This window comes from Pseudophryne corroboree, chromosome 2 (genome assembly GCF_028390025.1).
Source record: "Pseudophryne corroboree isolate aPseCor3 chromosome 2, aPseCor3.hap2, whole genome shotgun sequence".
NCBI lineage: Eukaryota > Metazoa > Chordata > Amphibia > Anura > Myobatrachidae > Pseudophryne > Pseudophryne corroboree.
The window spans coordinates 355,767,690-355,790,200 of record NC_086445.1 but is presented as its reverse complement, the minus strand read 5'-3'; the positions used below and the strand labels follow the sequence as shown (position 1 = coordinate 355,790,200).

The 22,511-nt window shown below is 47.1% G+C and overlaps 1 protein-coding gene across 16 annotated transcripts in view; it reads left to right on the top strand.

Annotated features, from left to right (window-relative positions):
• The window catches only part of MCF2L (MCF.2 cell line derived transforming sequence like), a 648,156-nt gene that overhangs the window by 564,983 nt on the left and 60,662 nt on the right, over positions 1 to 22,511 (top strand). For all 16 annotated transcript variants that reach the window (XM_063953143.1, XM_063953132.1, XM_063953130.1 and 13 more), the window contains 6 exons: positions 2,502 to 2,568; positions 4,119 to 4,234; positions 4,866 to 4,935; positions 6,795 to 6,887; positions 6,972 to 7,064; positions 8,785 to 8,910. In XM_063953143.1, coding sequence (XP_063809213.1) covers positions 2,502 to 2,568; positions 4,119 to 4,234; positions 4,866 to 4,935; positions 6,795 to 6,887; positions 6,972 to 7,064; positions 8,785 to 8,910 — 565 coding nt within the window. The remainder of the gene's footprint in view (positions 1 to 2,501; positions 2,569 to 4,118; positions 4,235 to 4,865; positions 4,936 to 6,794; positions 6,888 to 6,971; positions 7,065 to 8,784; positions 8,911 to 22,511) is intronic.

The window sequence follows — 22,511 nt, the reverse complement described above, 5'->3', positions numbered from 1 at the left end:
CTGTCACGGTGTGTGTCTCCTGTTTTTATTTGGGTATTTTTTTTCCAGTAGAACTACAGGTACCAGCGGGCCCGTTTTTCTCCCGCATGCTGGTACTTGTGGTTCTCCAAGTACCAGCTTGCGGGGGAGGCTTGCTGGGACTTGTAGTTCTTCTGGAAAAAAACAATATTCTTGACATTTTACCAAGGCTATCAGCCTCCCATCCGCAGCCCTTGGATGGGGGGGGACAGCCTCGGGCTTCACCCCTGGCCCTTGGGTGGCTGGGGGGGGGGGACCCCTTGATTGAAGGGGTCCCCACTCCCCCAGGGTACCCCGGCCAGGGGTGACTAGTTGGATATTTAATGCCACGGCCGCAGGGCACTGTATAAAAGTGACCCCCGGCTGTGGCATTATCTGTCCAGCTAGTGGAGCCCGATGCTGGTGTAAAAAATACGGGGGACCCCTACTCGTTTTGTCCCCCGTATTTTTTGCACCAGCACCAGGCGCAGAGCCCGGTGCTGGTTTTAAAAATACGGGGGATCCCCTGTCAATTTTTCCCCCGCATTTTTAGAACCAGGACCAGCTCGAAGAGCCCGAGGCTGGTTATGCTTTGGAGGGGGGACCCCACGCCATTTTTTTCAGGGATTTCACCATTCCATCTATAAAAAATAAAAAAAAATAAAAAAAAAATTATTTTTAAAAATATATAAATAATACTTGTGCCTCCCAAAAAGACAAACCAAGTACCTAATCCCTTCTAATATAAATAGATCTGATATTACCACGAAAAAAAACCACAAAAAAAACATGTTTTAAATTTTTTTTATTGGTTTCACCCTCCAAAGTGTGGCTGATTGAAAATGACGAATTTGCTGTCTAAAAGCACTGCTGTCGAATTTCCAAACTTGAATTGAATATGCTTTTGTCGAATTGCAGCACTTGTATCATTGCAGAAAAGTCGAATTTGCAAAAAGTCGAATTTCAAAAAGTCGAATTTTGAAAGTCCGTTTTTTTGACGGAAAGCACTGAATTGCATTGACGAATTTTTTTTTTTGGCGAAAAATACCCGAAATTCGACAATTTCGGGAATTCGACCGCAATTGCATATACCCCTTAATGTACATAGGTGTTTTTTTTTATTTTTTCTTAAACAGATCAAAGTGGCAAAAAAAGTTCCTAGGTCTTTTTGATCCATCATGGTTATTTATTTTCTTTGAAAACCATGTACCTTCGGCGTCCTTTTCTAAAACTTAATTGAGGTAGCACTGAGGTAAGAGAGATGCACGCAGCATCTGAAAAACTGAAGTAATGACTGTCCTTAACTTGTGTAGCGCCAACATATTACTCTGTACTTTTACAGGGAATGTTTAATCCACTGGCTCCCAAACTTTCTTGAATCACAGTGCCCTAGAATATCAGTATTTTTTCTGATGGCGCGCCTAATTTTTTTCTTACAAAATTCAGCAAAAATGATTGCATTAAGGGCCTAATTCTTCATGAGTTGTAGTTTTGCGAGAAATCACAAAACTACAACTCATGTCTCTAGCATTTGGGGGGCCACCCAGCACATGGCAAGGCTGACCCACTTGCTGGGTCCTCCCGCCCTCTAAAATGCAAGTGCATTGCTCTACAGCGATGCGCTCGCATCTTAAGGGTTGCCCCCTGCCTATGCAGCCTAGCTGCGAAGGCAGTCACCGGGCAGCCATGTTACGGGTCGCAGCGACTGCGTGTGACATCATGCAGCCGTCGCTGCCTGCCCGACAAATGGTTTACGGCGGCTGCGTGACGTCACTTCTACGATTTCAGCACTTCTGCGTTCAGTGCTGAATTAGGCCTTAAGTCAATTGTGCTTACTGGTCATAATTGGGTTCAGTTATGGGGTGGTGGACAGGGTTGTACTTCTGCTTGTCCACATATTTTATGATTGGTAACCTCCAACATTGGGTTTGCCTGTCATTTTGACAGTAAATAACCTGATTTGGTCTTGGACCAAAAACCCATAGCATCCCTGCAAGTGTTACAGTACCCAGTTTGGGAATCACTGGTTTAATATTCTACATTAGTCCCTTCCCTAGTGGAGCTTACAGTCTAAACATGCCTATTATTTCTTCAAAGCATATTTGTCCACCATTTACATAGATGGACTAGTTTCTCATATGTTTTTTGCAACTAAAACAACAATATAGATCTTAGGGAGATGCAGTTAATTTGCCGGCAGTCGGGATCCCGGCGGTAAGGATACTGATGCCGGAATCCCGACAGCTGACAATACCGACTGCCGGAATCCCGTCTCACAGGGGCTATTCCCACTCATGGGTGTCCACAACACTGGGTATAAAACCTGGGTATTAAACCTGTGGCGATCGCAGCAAGCCACCGAGACCGCAGCGCTCGCCCCACTGCCGGCATACTGATGGCCAGGATGCCGATGTCCGTTTACTGACGCCGGCAATCTGACCGTCTGTAAATCATACTGAACCCATCACAGTGATATCCTTAATCTTATCCTTCTCTTCTCTTAGGCATGTCATGAACGAACTTATTGAGACAGAAAGGGTATATGTGGAAGAACTTCTGTCTGTGCTCGAGGTATGACTGGTTCAATAAATATGTTTATTGTAGTAATAGGCTAAGTCTTTTGCTCTGGTTAACACAGTGTGGGACATCAACAGGTTCATTTGAATGAAGTAAATCACAGATCTTAAAATTATTACTGTAGACCAGGGGTGGGGAACCTTTTTTCTACCAAGGGCCATTTGGATATTTATAAAATCCTTCGGGGGCCATACAAAAATTCTCAACTTAAAAAATTACCCTGCCCCTTCGAGGTACTGTGTGTGCGCACGCCAAAATAAATGGGTGTGGCCAATTAAAATGGGACGTGATACACATATACCCCCAATAGTGCAGTGCCAGATCCATAAATGCCCCCACAGTGCCAGATCCAAATATGCCCCCACAGTGCCAGATCCACAAATGCCCCCACAGTGCCAGGTATACAAATGCCCCCACAGTGCCAGGTATACAAATGCCCCCGCAGTGCCAGAAGATCTACAAGTGCCCCCAGAGTGTCAGGTGATCTACAAGTGCCCCCAGAGTGCCAGATGATCTACAAGTGCCCCCAGAGTGCCAGATGATCTACAAGTGCCCCCAGAGTGCCAGATGATCTACAAGTGCCCCCAGAGTGCCAGATGATCTACAAGTGCCCCCAGAGTGCCAGATGATCTACAAGTGCCCCCAGAGTGCCAGATGATCTACAAGTGCCCCCAGAGTGCCAGATGATCTACAAGTGCCCCCAGAGTGCCAGATGATCTACAAGTGCCCCCAGAGTGCCAGATGATCTACAAGTGCCCCCAGAGTGCCAGATGATATACAAGTGCCCCCAGAGTGCCAGATGATATACAAGTGCCCCCAGAGTGCCAGATGATATACAAGTGCCCCCAGAGTGCCAGATAGCTCACAGCTGCTGCAGATCCATCCGGCGGCGGCAGCTGGGGCGTGTCTCAGCTGTCGGGTCATGGCAGGGAGGAGAGCGCGGCTATGTCAGGCTGCAGCGGCGTGTAGGACCTCAAACCAGCCACCAGTTCGTGAGCCAATCAGAGCTCGTGGACCGGCAGCGGCGACTCCTGATTGGCTGCCAGTCCGCGAGCTCTGATTGGCTAACGAACCGGCGGCTGGTTTGAGATCCTACCCGCGGCTGACGGACATAGGGCATGGAGGAGAGCGCAGCTACTAACAGCTGAGACACGCCGCCGCTGGACTGAGCGGCGGCGTGTCTTGCTGCCAAACTAGCGGCTTTGTGGGCCGTATACGGCCCGCGGGCCGGAGGTTCCCCACCCCTGCCGTAGACCATGACTTCGGATACTGAAGTTGCAGATCACACATAGATCTGCTTAGCTGTAATGATTTTAAACAGAAAATTACAACTAGCTTCCTATAGTTAGAACCACCTTGCTTCCTAAACAAATAGCTTGACGTGTTAGGTATCTTCCAGCGGTGTATGAGATTGAAAGTTTGAGTTACCTTGACACGAGATTGGGGCGTGATAACAATTGAATTCACCCCATTGTGTACAAATACAAGTACAGACAGCAAGACAATACTATTAAAACCTAGTGATGGTTATTTCTGTCTTACAGGGTTATGCTGCTGAGATGGAGAACCCTATAATGATGCATCTCTTACCTCCAATGTTCCACAATAAAAAGGATGTGTTGTTTGGCAATATGGAAGAAATCTACCACTTTCATAACAGGTCTGTTTTCTGCTTTTTTTCTTTTACTTTTTTTATTTGACACTTTCAATAATGGTAACTAGATGTGATTTTCAATAATAATAATAGTTACGTGAGAGGCGTAATGAAAAGAAGGAAAAGGCTCTGCTTTACACTTTCCATATATGCACAGTGTTCTATACACCCTAATCTAAACGATTAATCCTGTTATGGACATAGAACATTTTAAAGCTCATATTATGAAGGAAATGCTCCTATGATTACATTGTGGGCAATGTATGATAGTGGTGCACATGTTGTCCCATTGTGAAAACAACCATTATGCCCCACACCCTGCCCAGCATCAGGTCCCATTGAATTCTGTTTGTTTCTGTTAAGCAGCTTCTAGAAATTTCCTAATGACCCAGTTCTATGTCTGCGCCAGCTGGTTCACCAAGGACATGTCTCAGGCCGTAAAACACTAGATCATTAAATGTGATCTTTTGATGTAATTTGTATATTAGTCCTTATTGTTTCTTTGCTGATACTGTGACATACCACAATTGTGCATATTTCCACTGCATTACTCCTTTGTTTTAACTTTTGGGAAAGTAATATTCCATTTGTTTTAACAGATTTACTAATCCAATATTTGGGTATATGTTCTCTTTAGAATATTTCTGAGAGAGTTGGAAAATTACGCAGACTATCCAGAGCTGGTAGGAAGGTGTTTCCTCGAAAGGGTAAGTTTTAGATGCAGAGGTAGCAAATCATTGATGTGAGTTTTTTTCATATACAGTAGTTTATGTATTGTAATAATATATTATTTCATGATACCTCTGGGCAGGTAGCGTAGGCGCAGATACCAATCATGAATGCAGGGGGATGGGGGGTTTCAGGGATTATTTTGTCTTTCGCCTCTTACTGATTATCTTTAGGTTGTTGGTTTACAGGGGAAAATGACGTGTAGCAGCTGATGGTACCTTGCCAGTCATTTGCTTGCACGGTCTGATTTGCACTAATTTAACATATTATATGAATTTATTGTTTTCTGTGAGTTTGTGTAATATTTGCACTTTGTTAATAAATGATCCGGGATGCGGTCAAAATCCCGTCCGTTGGGATCCCGATAGAAGACCGACAGCATGATACCGACAGTCAGAATCCTAACGGTTCCTGGAGGTAAGTACTGGTCTTGGGGTTAGGCACTAGGGGGAGGGTTACGCTGTGTGGATGGAGGAGGTTAGGGTTAGGCTGCAGGGACGGTAGTTAGGGTTAGGCTGCAGGAGGAGACGGTTAGGGTTAGGCTGTGGGGACGGTGGTTAGGGTTAGGCTGCAGGAGGAGACGGTTAGGGTAAGGCTGCAGGGACGGTAGTTAGGGTTAGGCTGCAGGAGGAGACGGTTAGGGTTAGGCTGTGGGGACGGTGGTTAGGGTTATGCTGCAGGAGGAGACGGTTAGGGTTAGGCTGTGGGGACGGTGGTTAGGGTTAGGCTGCAGGAGGAGACGGTTAGGGTTAGGCTGTGGGGACGGTGGTTAGGGTTAGGCTGCAGGAGGAGACGGTTAGGGTTAGGCTGTGGGGACGGTGGTTAGGGTTAGGCTGCAGGAGGAGACGGTTAGGGTTAGGCTGCAGGGACGGTAGTTAGGGTTGGGCTGCCTGAGGAGACGGTTAGGGTTAGGCTTTGGGGACGGTGGTTAGGGTTAGGCTGCAGGAGGAGACGGTTAGGGTTAGGCTGTGGGGACGGTGGTTAGGGTTAGGCTGCCTGAGGAGACGGTTAAGGTTAGGCTGTGGGAGGGGTGTGTTAAGGCTAGGAGTAGTGGTAGAGCCGTTAGGATTCCGCTGTCGGTCTTCTGCCAGGATTTCATACTCAACCCAATGACTCCCATAGCATTCAAATTCTGTGTATAAATATGTCTATGCCAAACATCTATGACTATTTGGGGTTTATTGTAATTGAAGATACAATTGTGATTGTGTGGAAAGAGAGATTTTCTCATGTACAGCAGAGTTCCACCCAGTAATCTGATAACGCTGGAGCATCCACTACAGGCTGTTGCTTTTTGTCTGAAATTATTAATTACTGAGCAATAGCTTGTGCTCAGGCTCCGCCTACATGGAAGACCGCATACTGTATGCAGCTTCCTTAATTCAGCTGTCATGTTTGTGATGAGCTTTACACCATACCTGTCCCTTGTAGAGTGTGTCCTGGAGGGAATGTAGGGGCGGTCTTCCGTGATTGTGGCCCTGTCTCCCACTGTACAGTGAGGGTGTAGCTATGCTCAAGTGAATTGCATCATCTAGAATCTGGACTGACCACTACACTGAAAAAGAGTGTGCAATACTGAAGGCTTGTCTACTCTCCAGCAGTCCGGGGAAGCTTCTTTATATTCATTCTTGATTTATTTAATATCCATACATCACTTCCTGCTTTGTCCATGCAAAAATACTGTACTGTATGTGTCCATGTGTTGGAAGACTTGTTTCAGTAGACACCAGGTCCCCTGACGCGGAACTGACAGTTTTTCTTTACAGACCGATACCTTTGTATTTAAGTCGGTAATAAAAATAGTTGTACCCACCAGACCATGTCTCTTAAAACCTAGATGGAGGATTTGCAGATATACGAGAAGTACTGCCAGAACAAGCCAAGGTCAGAGAGTCTGTGGCGCCAGTGCTCTGATGCCATGTTTTTCCAGGTAACTAGAGTACTGTGGTATTATCAGACACTACTAATGTGACTGTCTAATAGTAAATTAAATACTGCATTTTTGTGGCTGCAGGATTGTCAGAGGAAACTGGACCATAAGCTGAGCCTGGACTCCTACTTGCTGAAACCCGTGCAGAGGATAACAAAGTATCAGCTTCTACTGAAGGTAACGAATACTGCTAGGACATACTAAATAAGTGCAATATGCCTAAGGTACACAAATATCAAGTGAAGTGTGCACACTTTTCTTGGCCAAATGGTAATAATGTGTGTCGTACAATCCAGATATTCTTGGGAATGTAGAGTGTAGTAAAATGGTATATACAGTAAGGGCTTCATCACTTACTGTGACCTCTCAGAGCAGCGGAGTCATCCAGGACCTGGCGCACTGACAGACTCTTTGTTGCTCAAAATCTTATGCACACAAATGGAAGCGGCCTGACCACTCTGCTAGGTTACACTGATCAACTTGATGTGCAACAATTGTATATCTGTATACCAAGTGCTCTGATGCCGTGGTTTTTTCTAAATCCAGGTTCCACTGTGCTTCATCTGCAACTGTATACATGTTTAAATCTTTAAAGTCCCTGTAGTACTGTTTGGTGTTTCCCTTCGCCTGCAATGCGAAAAAGTTACAGAACCTAAATAAAAAGACCTTACACTACACCAGCGGCTCAGTCAGGCCAGGTTTCTCATGCTGCATGGCGTATAGACGATAGGTGTTTGAGGACCCATCTGTAAGTAAGTGATGCATATGTAATGAACATAGGGGGTCATTCCGAGTTGATCGCTTGCTACCTACGTTTTGCAGCCAAGCGAACGCATAGTCGCCACCCACTGGGGAGTGTATATTTACTGTGCAAGGGTACGATCGCATCTGCAGCCGAGTGGGACAAAAATAGTTTGTGCAGTTTCTGAGTAGCTCAAAACTTACTCAGCCACTGCGATCACTTCAGCCTGGCCGGTCCTGGAATTGACGTCAGACACCTGCCCTGCAAACGCTTGGACACGCCTGTGTTTTTCCAAACACTCCAAGAAAACCGTCAATTGACACCCATGAACGCCTTCTTCCTGTCAATCTCCTTGTGATCTGCTGTGCGAATGGATTCTTCGTTAAATCCATTGCACAGCAGCGATCCGCTTTGTACCCATACGACGCGCCTGCGCATTGCGGTGCATGTGCAGTAGTGACCTGATCGCTGCGCTACGAAAAACGGCAGCGTGCGATCAGGTCAGAATGACCCCCATATATAAAAGAACTGTAGTCTGCAGGTAGGAAAAGGCGCATATGAAGAAAATATGCTGCAAAGTTGCATTACATTTATAGGCAGTAGTGCAGTATATGTTACACTGTGTAATCTGTCGTTTCATAATGGATTTTGAGACATATCTATCATCACAGAATATTTTATGTTCTTTTTAAACTATATGTACCTTACGCCCTCTCTTCCTCATATAAAAAGTAATAAGTAATATTACAAGAAATCCCATTCTAATCCACATTTCTAATGCCCACCTATAAAGTTACTGATAAGTGACTCCTTGGAAAAGTTACCATAAACATATTAATCATTACAACAATCCTATAATTTCAGTAACAAATGCAGTTCCAAACGGGAAATAACTTTGAATAGACATGCTTTTATCAGTAATTGGAAACTGCATTGTTCCTATTCTGTCTTGACAGGCACATCATTTCCTTACATCATTGTCTTTAAATATGTTGTGTTTTGTAAAACAAGCCAGAATTACTTTTGACATCACTTATCATAAAAGTTCAAATCATTTAAAAAATGTGAATCCTGTATCTATAAATGAGATGAAAGGCTACCACGCTATTTTATTTTGTTACCTATCCCTCATTGAGTGAAATTTGTTTTATACAGGAAATGTTGAAGTACAGTAAGAACTGTGAAGGAGCTGAAGATCTGCAGGAAGCATTGGCCTCTATTCTTGGCATTCTCAAAGCTGTCAATGACTCTATGCACCTAATCGCCATCACTGGATATGAGGCAAGTGATGAGTATTTATACTGATTTGTGTATTTACTAGAGATGAGCGGGTTCGGTTTCTCTGAATCCGAACCCGCCAGAACTTCATGTTTTTTTTCACGGGTCCGAGCGACTCGGATCTTCCCGCCTTGCTCGGTTAACCCGAGCGCGCCCGAACGTCATCATGACGCTGTCGGATTCTCGCGAGGCTCGGATTCTATCGCGAGACTCGGATTCTATATAAGGAGCCGCGCGTCGCCGCCATTTTCACACGTGCATTGAGATTGATAGGGAGAGGACGTGGCTGGCGTCCTCTCCGTTTAGAATAGATTAGAGAGACACTTGATTTACTAATTTTGGGGAGCATTAGGAGTACTCAGTACAGTGCAGAGTTTTGCTGATAGTGACCACCAGTTTTATTTATAATCCGTTCTCTGCCTGAAAAAAGCGATACACAGCACACAGTGACTCAGTCACATACCATATCTGTGTGCACTGCTCAGGCTCAGGCCAGTGTGCTGCATCATCTATTATCTATATATAATATTATATATATCTGTCTGACTGCTCAGCTCACACAGCTTATAATTGTGGGGGAGACTGGGGAGCACTACTGCAGTGCCAGTTATAGGTTATAGCAGGAGCCAGGAGTACATAATATATTATATAGTGAGTGACCACCAGACACACAGTGCAGTTTATTTAATATATCCGTTCTCTGCCTGAAAAAAGCGATACACACAGTGACTCAGTCAGTCACATACCATATCTGTGTGCACTGCTCAGGCTCAGGCCAGTGTGCTGCATCATCTATATATTATATATCTGTCTGACTGCTCAGCTCACACAGCTTATAATTGTGGGGGAGACTGGGGAGCACTACTGCAGTGCCAGTTATAGGTTATAGCAGGAGCCAGGAGTACATAATATTATATTAAAATTAAACAGTGCACACTTTTGCTGCAGGAGTGCCACTGCCAGTGTGACTAGTGACCAGTGACCTGACCACCAGTATATATAATATTAGTAGTATACTATCTCTTTATCAACCAGTCTATATTAGCAGCAGACACAGTACAGTGCGGTAGTTCACGGCTGTGGCTACCTCTGTGTCGGCACTCGGCAGCCCGTCCATAATTGTATATACCACCTAACCGTGGTTTTTTTTTCTTTCTTTATACATACATACTAGTTACGAGTATACTATCTCTTTATCAACCAGTCTATATTAGCAGCAGACACAGTACAGTGCGGTAGTTCACGGCTGTGGCTACCTCTGTGTCGGCACTCGGCAGCCCGTCCATAATTGTATATACCACCTAACCGTGGTTTTTTTTTCTTTCTTTATACATACATACTAGTTACGAGTATACTATCTCTTTATCAACCAGTCTATATATTAGCAGCAGACACAGTACAGTGCGGTAGTTCACGGCTGTGGCTACCTCTGTGTCGGCACTCGGCAGCCCGTCCATAATTGTATATACCACCTAACCGTGGTTTTTTTTTCTTTCTTTATACATACATACTAGTTACGAGTATACTATCTCTTTATCAACCAGTCTATATTAGCAGCAGACACAGTACAGTGCGGTAGTTCACGGCTGTGGCTACCTCTGTGTCGGCACTCGGCAGCCCGTCCATAATTGTATATACCACCTAACCGTGGTTTTTTTTTCTTTCTTTATACATACATACTAGTTACGAGTATACTATCTCTTTATCAACCAGTCTATATATTAGCAGCAGACACAGTACAGTGCGGTAGTTCACGGCTGTGGCTACCTCTGTGTCGGCACTCGGCAGCCCGTCCATAATTGTATATACCACCTAACCGTGGTTTTTTTTTCTTTCTTTATACATACATACTAGTTACGAGTATACTATCTCTTTATCAACCAGTCTATATTAGCAGCAGACACAGTACAGTGCGGTAGTTCACGGCTGTGGCTACCTCTGTGTCGGCACTCGGCAGCCCGTCCATAATTGTATATACCACCTAACCGTGGTTTTTTTTTCTTTCTTTATACATACATACTAGTTACGAGTATACTATCTCTTTATCAACCAGTCTATATATTAGCAGCAGACACAGTACAGTGCGGTAGTTCACGGCTGTGGCTACCTCTGTGTCGGCACTCGGCAGCCCGTCCATAATTGTATATACCACCTAACCGTGGTTTTTTTTTCTTTCTTTATACATACATACTAGTTACGAGTATACTATCTCTTTATCAACCAGTCTATATATTAGCAGCAGACACAGTACAGTGCGGTAGTTCACGGCTGTGGCTACCTCTGTGTCGGCACTCGGCAGCCCGTCCATAATTGTATACTAGTATCCAATCCATCCATCTCCATTGTTTACCTGAGGTGCCTTTTAGTTGTGCCTATTAAAATATGGAGAAGAAAAATGTTGAGGTTCCAAAATTAGGGAAAGATCAAGATCCACTTCCACCTCGTGCTGAAGCTGCTGCCACTAGTCATGGCCGAGACGATGAAATGCCAGCAACGTCGTCTGCCAAGGCCGATGCCCAATGTCATAGTACAGAGCATGTCAAATCCAAAACACCAAATATCAGTAAAAAAAGGACTCCAAAACCTAAAATAAAATTGTCGGAGGAGAAGCGTAAACTTGCCAATATGCCATTTACCACACGGAGTGGCAAGGAACGGCTGAGGCCCTGGCCTATGTTCATGGCTAGTGGTTCAGCTTCACATGAGGATGGAAGCACTCAGCCTCTCGCTAGAAAAATGAAAAGACTCAAGCTGGCAAAAGCAGCACAGCAAAGAACTGTGCATTCTTCGAAATCCCAAATCCACAAGGAGAGTCCAATTGTGTCGGTTGCGATGCCTGACCTTCCCAACACTGGACGTGAAGAGCATGCGCCTTCCACCATTTGCACGCCCCCTGCAAGTGCTGGAAGGAGCACCCGCAGTCCAGTTCCTGATAGTCAGATTGAAGATGTCAGTGTTGAAGTACACCAGGATGAGGAGGATATGGGTGTTGCTGGCGCTGGGGAGGAAATTGACCAGGAGGATTCTGATGGTGAGGTGGTTTGTTTAAGTCAGGCACCCGGGGAGACACCTGTTGTCCGTGGGAGGAATATGGCCGTTGACATGCCAGGTGAAAATACCAAAAAAATCAGCTCTTCGGTGTGGAGGTATTTCACCAGAAATGCGGACAACAGGTGTCAAGCCGTGTGTTCCCTTTGTCAAGCTGTAATAAGTAGGGGTAAGGACGTTAACCACCTCGGAACATCCTCCCTTATACGTCACCTGCAGCGCATTCATAATAAGTCAGTGACAAGTTCAAAAACTTTGGGTGACAGCGGAAGCAGTCCACTGACCAGTAAATCCCTTCCTCTTGTAACCAAGCTCACGCAAACCACCCCACCAACTCCCTCAGTGTCAATTTCCTCCTTCCCCAGGAATGCCAATAGTCCTGCAGGCCATGTCACTGGCAATTCTGACGAGTCCTCTCCTGCCTGGGATTCCTCCGATGCATCCTTGCGTGTAACGCCTACTGCTGCTGGCGCTGCTGTTGTTGCCGCTGGGAGTCGATGGTCATCCCAGAGGGGAAGTCGTAAGCCCACTTGTACTACTTCCAGTAAGCAATTGACTGTTCAACAGTCCTTTGCGAGGAAGATGAAATATCACAGCAGTCATCCTACTGCAAAGCGGATAACTGAGTCCTTGACAACTATGTTGGTGTTAGACGTGCGTCCGGTATCCGCCGTTAGTTCACAGGGAACTAGACAATTTATTGAGGCAGTGTGCCCCCGTTACCAAATACCATCTAGGTTCCACTTCTCTAGGCAGGCGATACCGAGAATGTACACGGACGTCAGAAAAAGACTCACCAGTGTCCTAAAAAATGCAGTTGTACCCAATGTCCACTTAACCACGGACATGTGGACAAGTGGAGCAGGGCAGGGTCAGGACTATATGACTGTGACAGCCCACTGGGTAGATGTATGGACTCCCGCCGCAAGAACAGCAGCGGCGGCACCAGTAGCAGCATCTCGCAAACGCCAACTCTTTCCTAGGCAGGCTAAGCTTTGTATCACCGCTTTACAGAATACGCACACAGCTGAAAACCGCTTACGGCAACTGAGGAAGATCATCGCGGAATGGCTTACCCCAATTGGACTCTCCTGTGGATTTGTGGCATCGGACAACGCCAGCAATATTGTGTGTGCATTAAATATGGGCAAATTCCAGCACGTCCCATGTTTTGTACATACCTTGAATTTGGTGGTGCAGAATTTTTTAAAAAACGACAGGGGCGTGCAAGAGATGCTGTCGGTGGCCAGAAAAATTGCGGGACACTTTCGGCGTACAGGCACCACGTACAGAAGACTGGAGCACCACCAAAAACTACTGAACCTGCCCTGCCATCATCTGAAGCAAGAAGTGGTAACGAGGTGGAATTCAACCCTCTATATGCTTCAGAGGTTGGAGGAGCAGCAAAAGGCCATTCAAGCCTATACAATTGAGCACGATATAGGAGGTGGAATGCACCTGTCTCAAGTGCAGTGGAGAATGATTTCAACGTTGTGCAAGGTTCTGATGCCCTTTGAACTTGCCACACGTGAAGTCAGTTCAGACACTGCCAGCCTGAGTCAGGTCATTCCCCTCATCAGGCTTTTGCAGAAGAAGCTGGAGGCATTGAAGAAGGAGCTAAAAGGGAGCGATTCCGCTAGGCATGTGGGACTTGTGGATGCAGCCCTTAATTCGCTTAACAAGGATTCACGGGTGGTCAATCTGTTGAAATCAGAGCACTACATTTTGGCCACCGTGCTCGATCCTAGATTTAAAGCCTACCTTGGATCTCTCTTTCCGGCAGACACAGGTCTGCTGGGGTTGAAAGACCTGCTGGTGACAAAATTGTCAAGTCAAGCGGAACGCGACCTGTCAACATCTCCTCCTTCACATTCTCCCGCAACTGGGGGTGCGAGGAAAAGGCTCAGAATTCCGAGCCCACCCGCTGGCGGTGATGCAGGGCAGTCTGGAGCGACTGCTGATGCTGACATCTGGTCCGGACTGAAGGACCTGACAACGATTACGGACATGTCGTCTACTGTCACTGCATATGATTCTCTCAACATTGATAGAATGGTGGAGGATTATATGAGTGACCGCATCCAAGTAGGCACGTCACACAGTCCGTACTTATACTGGCAGGAAAAAGAGGCAATTTGGAGGCCCTTGCACAAACTGGCTTTATTCTACCTAAGTTGCCCTCCCACAAGTGTGTACTCCGAAAGAGTGTTTAGTGCCGCCGCTCACCTTGTCAGCAATCGGCGTACGAGGTTACATCCAGAAAATGTGGAGAAGATGATGTTCATTAAAATGAATTATAATCAATTCCTCCGCGGAGACATTGACCAGCAGCAATTGCCTCCACAAAGTACACAGGGAGCTGAGATGGTGGATTCCAGTGGGGACGAATTGATAATCTGTGAGGAGGGGGATGTACACGGTGATATATCGGAGGGTGAAGATGAGGTGGACATCTTGCCTCTGTAGAGCCAGTTTGTGCAAGGAGAGATTAATTGCTTCTTTTTTGGGGGGGGTCCAAACCAACCCGTCATATCAGTCACAGTCGTGTGGCAGACCCTGTCACTGAAATGATGGGTTGGTTAAAGTGTGCATGTCCTGTTTTGTTTATACAACATAAGGGTGGGTGGGAGGGCCCAAGGACAATTCCATCTTGCACCTCTTTTTTCTTTTCTTTTTCTTTGCATCATGTGCTGATTGGGGAGGGTTTTTTGGAAGGGACATCCTGCGTGACACTGCAGTGCCACTCCTAGATGGGCCCGGTGTTTGTGTCGGCCACTAGGGTCGCTAATCTTACTCACACAGCTACCTCATTGCGCCTCTTTTTTTCTTTGCGTCATGTGCTGTTTGGGGAGGGTTTTTTGGAAGGGCCATCCTGCGTGACACTGCAGTGCCACTCCTAGATGGGCCCGGTGTTTGTGTCGGCCACTAGGGTCGCTAATCTTACTCACACAGCTACCTCATTGCGCCTCTTTTTTTCTTTGCGTCATGTGCTGTTTGGGGAGGGTTTTTTGGAAGGGACATCCTGCGTGACACTGCAGTGCCACTCCTAGATGGGCCCGGTGTTTGTGTCGGCCACTAGGGTCGCTTATCTTACTCACACAGCGACCTCGGTGCAAATTTTAGGACTAAAAATAATATAGTGAGGTATTCAGAATAGACTGAAAATGAGTGTAAATTATGGTTTTTGAGGTTAATAATACTTTGGGATCAAAATGACCCCCAAATTCTATGATTTAAGCTGTTTTTTAGTGTTTTTTGAAAAAAACACCCGAATCCAAAACACACCCGAATCCGACAAAAAAAATTCGGTGAGGTTTTGCCAAAACGCGTTCGAACCCAAAACGCGGCCGCGGAACCGAACCCAAAACCAAAACACAAAACCCGAAAAATTTCAGGCGCTCATCTCTAGTATTTACAGTATTCCTATAAAGTACACATAAGTCAGACTGGACTGTTATAAGAGGATATCTCCATACCATCCAACTATACCATTCTCTGACTGTTAGAAGCTCATAGGTTGCTATGGGCAACTTCTTCACTTTAGAATGTCTGTGAATGTCCACTCTTTAGAATGTCCACTCTTCGGAATGTTTGCTACATCTCACCCTCACTCCTTGTTTTAAACTAACACACATGTAATGAATGAGTGAGTAGCAGTGACATAGAAGAGGTAAAGGGACTTGTGGAGCAGAACTGTGTTTGTATATATATATATATATTTCTCTGACGTCCTAAGTGAATGCTGGGACTCCGTAAGGACCATGGGGAATAGCGGCTCCGCAGGAGACTGGGCACAACTAAAGAAAGCTTTAGGACTACCTGGTGTGCACTGGCTCCTCCCACTATGACCCTCCTCCAGACCTCAGTTAGAATCTTGTGCCCGGTTGAGCTGGATGCACACTAGGGGCTCTCCTGAGCTCCTAGAAAGAAAGTATATTTTAGGTTTTTTATTTTACAGTGAGATCTGCTGGCAACAGACTCACTGCAGCGAGGGACTAAGGGGAGAAGAAGCGAACCTACCTAACTGGTGGTAGCTTGGGCTTCTTAGGCTACTGGACACCATTAGCTCCAGAGGGATCGACCACAGGACCCGACCTCGATGTTCGGTCCCGGAGCCGCGCCACCGGCCCCCTTACAGAGCCAGAAGCAAGAAGTGTTCCGGAAAATCGGCGGCAGAAGACTTCTGTCTTCAACAAGGTAGCGCACAGCACTGCAGCTGTGCGCCATTGCTCCTCATGCACACCTCACACTCTGGTCACTGATGGGTGCAGGGCGCTGGGGGGGGGGCGCCCTGAGGGCAATATAAACACCTTGGCTGGCAAATCATCACAATATATAGTCCCAGGGCTATATATGTGATAAATTACCCCTGCCAGAATCCATAAAAAAGCGGGAGAAAAGTCAGCCGAAAAAGGGGCGGGGCTATCTCCCTCAGCACACTGGCGCCATTTTTTCTTCACAGTGCAGCTGGTAGACAGCTCCCCAGGCTCTCCCCTGTAGTTTTCAGGCTCAAAGGGTTAAAAAGAGAGGGGGGGGGCACCAAATTTAGGCGCAATATGTGTAAACAAGCAGCTATTGGGGGAAAAATCACTCAGTTATAGTGTTAATCCCTGCATTATATAGCGCTCTGGTGTGTGCTGGCATACTCTCTCTCTGTCTCCCCAAAGGACTTTGTGGGGTCCTGTCCTCAGTCAGAGCATTCCCTGTGTGTGTGCGGTGTGTCAGTACGGCTGTGTCGACATGTTGGATGAGGAAGGTTACGTGGAGGCGGAGCAGAGGCCGATAAATGGGATGTCGCCCCCTGTGGGGCTGACACCAGAGTGGATGGATAGGTGGAAGGTATTAACCGACAATGTCAACTCCTTACATAAAAGGCTGGATGACGTAACAGCTGTGGGACAGCCGGCTTCTCAGCCCGCGCCTGCCCAGGCGTCTCAAAGGCCATCAGGGGCTCAAAAAACGCCCGTTACCTCAGATGGCAGACACATATGTCGACACGGAATCTGACTCCAGTGTCGACGAGGTTGAGACATATACACAATCCACTAGGAACATCCGTTGCATGATCTCGGCAATGAAAAATGTGTTACACATTTCTGACATTAACCCAAGTACCACATAAAAGGGGTTTTATGTTTGGGGAGAAAAAGCAGCCAGTGTTTTGTTCCCCCTTCAGATGAGTGAATGAAGTGTGTAAAGAAGCGTGGGTTCCCCCGATAAGAAACTGGTAATTTCTAAAAAGTTACTGCTGGCGTACCCTTTCCCACCAGAGGATAGGTCACGTTGGGAGATATCCCCTTGGGTGGATAAGGCGCTCACACGTTTGTCAAAAAAGGTGGCACTGCCGTCTTAGGATACGGCCACTTTGAAGGAGCCTGCTGATAAAAAGTAGGAGGCTATCCTGAAGTCTGTATATACACACTCAGGTACTATACTGAGACCTGCAATTGCCTCAGCATGAATAGTGCTGCTGCAGCGTGGTCTGATACCCTGTCAGATAATATCTAGACAGGGATAATATTTTGCTAACATAGAGCATTTTAAAGACGTCGTCTTATATATGAGGGATGCACAGAGGGATATTTGCCGGCTGGCATCCAGAATCAATGTCCATTCTGCCAGGAGGGTATTAGAGACCCGGCAGTGGACAGGTGATGCTGACTTTAAAAGGCACATGGAGATTCTGCCTTATAAGGGGAAAATTTTTTTTTACCTCAGGTTTCCTCACAGCCTAAGAAAGCACCGTATTTTCAGGTACAGTCCTTTCGGCTTCAGAAAAGCAAGCGGGTCAAAGGCGCTTCCTTTCTGCACAGAGACAAGGGAAGAAGGAAAAAGCTGCACCAGACAGCCAGTTCCCAGGATCAAAAATCTTCCCCCGCTTCCTCTGAGTCCACCGCATGACGCTGGGGCTCCACAGGTGGAGACTGGTGCGGTGGGGGCGTGTCTCGGGAACTTCAGGGACCAGTGGGCTTGCCCACAGGTGGATCCCTAGGTTCTGCAAGTAGTATCACAGGGATACAAGCTGGAGTTCGAGGCGACTCCCCCTCGCCGTTACCTCACATCAGCCTTGCCTGCTGCCCTCGAAGAAAGGGAGGTAGTACTGGCGGCAATTCACAAGCTGTACTTCCAGCAGGTGAAATCAAGGTACCCCTCCTTCAGCAAGGCCGGGGTTACTATTCCAAAATGTTTGTGGTACCGAAACCAGACGGTTCGGTGAGACCCATTCTAAAATTGAAATCCTTGAACACTTATATACGAAGGTTCAAGTTCAAAATGGAATCGCTCAGGGCGATTATTGCAAGCCTGGAGAATTTCATGGTATCACTGGACATCAAGGATGCTTACCTGCATGTCCCTATTTACCCTCCTCACCAGGATTGTCATTACCAATTCCAGACGTTGCCGTTGGTCTGTCCCCGGCACCGAGGGTATTTACCAAGGTAATGGCCGAAATAATTATCCCGTACTTGGACGATCTCCTTATAAAGGCGAGGTCCAGGGAGCAGTTGTTCGTCGGAGTAGCACTATCTCGGGAAGTGCTACAACAGCACGGCTGGATTCTGAATATTCCAAAGTCGCAGCTGGTTCCTACGACGCGTCTACTGTTCCTGGGTATGGTTCTGGACACAGAACAAGAAAAAAGGGTTTCTCCCGGAGGAGAAGTCCAAGGAGTTGTCGTCTCTAGACAGAGACCTCCTAATACAAATACAGGTGTCGGTGCATCAATGCACGCGAGCCCTGGAAAAGATGGTAGCTTCTTACGAAGAAATTCCATTCGCCAGGTCCCATGCAAGGATCTTCCAGTGGGATCTGTTGGACAAGTGGTCCGGGTCGCATCTTCAGATGCATCGGCGGATAACCCTGTCTCCAAGGGCCAGGGTGTTGCTGTTGTGGTGGCTGCAGAGTGCTCATCTTCTAGAGGGCCGCAGATTCGGCATACAGGACTGGGTCCTGGTGACCACGGATGCCAGCCTTCGAGGCTGGGGGGCAGTCACACAGGGAAGAAACTTCCAAGGACTATGGACAAGTCAGGAGACTTCCCTACACAAAAATATTCTGGAACTAAGGGCCATTTACAATGCCCAAAGTCAGGCTAGACCCCTGCTTCAACACCGGCCGGTGCTGATCCAGTCAGACAACATCACGGCGGTCGCTCATGGAAACCGACAGGGCGGCACAAGAAGCAGGTGTCACGATCCGGGTATCTGGACGCCATTTCTTACCCATCAGATGCCTCCTAAGGCTGGCTCAGCGCTCCAGGACCGGATCCCATCTGTTATCCTAATGTTCACATTCCTGCATCCTCTCCTGTCTCTCTGAGACGCTGTCACAGTAACGCCTTATTACATCTGGCATGGCGTCTCCCGCGGCCTCCGCCGCCGTCCCTGAGCTTCTGCATGCAGAGTGTCAGAGTGGCGATTACGTCAGCCGCGGCCTCCGCTGTGTCCGCGTGGTTGGATGTGCACTTGTCAGCCTGGCGTCTCCTGTCTCCAGTGGCCGGCGCCGCCATTACTGTTTTCATTACCACATGGATTACAAACCAAACTTCCCTCCAAGTGTCTGCATGGGCGCAGCCATCTTGGATTCTGTCAGCTGATCATTTCCTCCAATCTGTTGTCAGTATTGTTAATCTGCATAATTGCCTAGCCAATCCCTTCCTTGCTGCAGGTATAAATACACTGTGCCTGAGCAAGGAAGGCGTCAGTGCTTTGGTTGTCAAACCTAGTTCCTGTTTGTCTCTCTCCTGTGATTGTCTTCCAGGTTCCAGCTCCTGTCTCAAGACTTCCACCATAGAGACCCGCACCAGCATTCCACCTGCGGTGTAGCCTGACTCTCCAATCCATTGTGGATTCATCTGTTTCCAGCTACAGCATTACCTGCTTCCAGCTCAGCTTCCAGCAGAGTACAGCTTCCCTTAAAGGGCCGGTGTCCTTTCTACACTTTACCACTCTCCACCGGTATTATTATTTCTCCGCTCTCAAATTCTACATTTCAGTTCATATTTCATCGCTCCCAAGTTCATCTATTATTTAACTGGTTCCAGCCAGTATCCACTCCGTGCTAACAACAGTCTGGTTCCAGCCAGTATCCACAGCAGCTGTTTTACCTTCAGCAACCCAGCTTTTCCTGGAACATCAGCTGGCACAATCCTGGGTTATCTCCATTGCTACAGTCGGGCCTGGTAAGGACTTTCCATCTAGAAGATCATAAGAACTATCTCACACTACCAGTGCCCTGTGGCTCCTGCCATCCTGTAGTACCCAGGAACTGTATTTATTATTTGCTGACTTTTACGTTTTCTTTTACTGCTGCTGTGTTGCGGAGTTGTCATAATAAACATCATTGACTTTTATCCAAGTTGTCGTGGTCACGCCTTCGGGCAGTTATTATTCATGTTACTTACATGTCCAGGGGTCTGATACAACCTCCCAGGTTTCGGTACATCTCAGCCCCTACAACTGAGGCTGCCTCCCGTCAGCTCAGGCCCTCAGTTGTGACAGTAAGCACTGACCTAATGAATCCAGCCGGAGACCAGGATCAAGCGGCCAGGCCGATGCAAGAACTGGCAGCCCGACTAGAACATCAGGAGGCTGCACAGGGCCACATCATCCGCTGTCTCCAGGATCTCTCTACTCGGCTGGATGGGATTCAGACAACTCTCCGTGGATCAGGCGCATCTGGTGCGTCAACCACAGTGACTCCAGTTATAACCCCACCCACCTTACCCATTTCTGCTCCACGTCTTCATCTTCCAACGCCAGCAAAATTTGACGGATCTCCAAGATTCTGCAGGGGATTTCTCAACCAGTGTGAGATTCAGTTTGAGCTACAACCTGGCAATTTTCCCAGTGACCGTACAAAAATTGCCTACATTATCTCTCTTCTCAGTGGCTCCGCCCTTGACTGGGCATCACCGTTATGGGAGAGGTCCGACACCCTGCTATCTTCTTACACTGCATTCGTGTCAACATTCAGGCGCATCTTCGACGAGCCAGGCCGGGTAACCTCAGCTTCATCCGAGATTCTCCGTTTACGCCAGGGGTCACGTACTGTAGGACAATATCTGATACAGTTCCAGATCCTGGCATCCGAACTGGCATGGAACGACGAGGCCCTGTATGCTGCATTCTGGCATGGCTTATCTGAGCTTATTAAAGATGAGTTAGCTACCAGAGACTTACCTTCTAAGTTAGATGAGCTAATCTCACTCTGCACGAAAGTTGATTTACGTTTCAGAGAGAGAGCAACTGAGCGTGGAAGATCATCTGCTCCAAAATCTTCTGCTCCTCCTCCTCGTCAACTGTCACCATCTAAAGATGAGCCCATGCAAATTGGCCGTTCCCGTTTAACTCCTGCTGAGCGCCGAAGACGCCTCTCTGAGTCTCTTTGTCTTTACTGTGCAGCTCCGTCTCACACCATCAATGCCTGTCCTGAACGTCCGGGAAAACTCCAAACCCTAGCTCGCCCAGGAGAGGGCCGGCTAGGAGTAATGATCTCCTCTCCATCTCCTCATGATTGTAATATCCCAGTCTCGCTTCAAGTTGCTCAACGTTATCGGAACGTCATTGCCCTCCTTGATTCCGGAGCAGCTGGGAACTTTATTACTGAAGCCTATGTTAAACGGTGGTCCCTACCCACCGAGAGACTTCCTTCCTCCTTTTCCTTAACTGCCGTGGATGGCAGTAAAATTTTTGATACTGTTATTGCTCTAAGGACTCTACCAGTTCGTCTGAGAGTGGGAGTTCTTCATTCCGAACTTATTTCACTTTTAGTGATTCCAAGAGCCACACATCCTGTGGTCCTGGGCCTTCCATGGCTCCGTCTTCACAATCCTACAATTGATTGGACGACTACGCAAATCCTGGCATGGGGTTCCTCCTGTGCAGAGACATGTTTGTTTAAAGTATTGCCTGTCTGTTCTTCCTCCCCCAGGTCGTCTGATGTTCCACCTCCTCCATATCAAGATTTCACGGATGTGTTCAGTAAAGCTTCTGCTGATATCCTTCCTCCTCATAGAGAATGGGACTGCCCGATTGATCTCGTTCCAGGGAAGGTTCCACCTCGAGGCCGAACTTATCCGTTGTCTCTGCCTGAGACGCATTCTATGGAGGAATACATTAAAGAGAACCTAGCAAAGGGGTTCATTCGACCTTCTTCTTCCCCAGCCGGCGCAGGCTTCTTTTTTGTAAAAAAGAAAGATGGTGGTCTGCGGCCGTGCATCGACTACAGAGGTTTGAACGACATTACCATCAAGAACCGTTATCCTTTACCCCTGATTACTGAGCTCTTTGACAGAGTTAGCGGAGCTACCATCTTTACAAAGCTGGACTTGCGAGGTGCATACAATCTCATCCGGATCCGTGAGGGTGACGAGTGGAAGACCGCCTTTAACACCCGTGACGGACATTATGAGTACCTCGTCATGCCCTTCGGATTGAGCAATGCTCCAGCTGTCTTCCAGCATTTTGTCAATGAGATCTTCAGAGACATTCTATACCGTCATGTCGTGGTCTATCTAGACGATATCCTCATTTTTGCCAACGATTTAGAGGAAC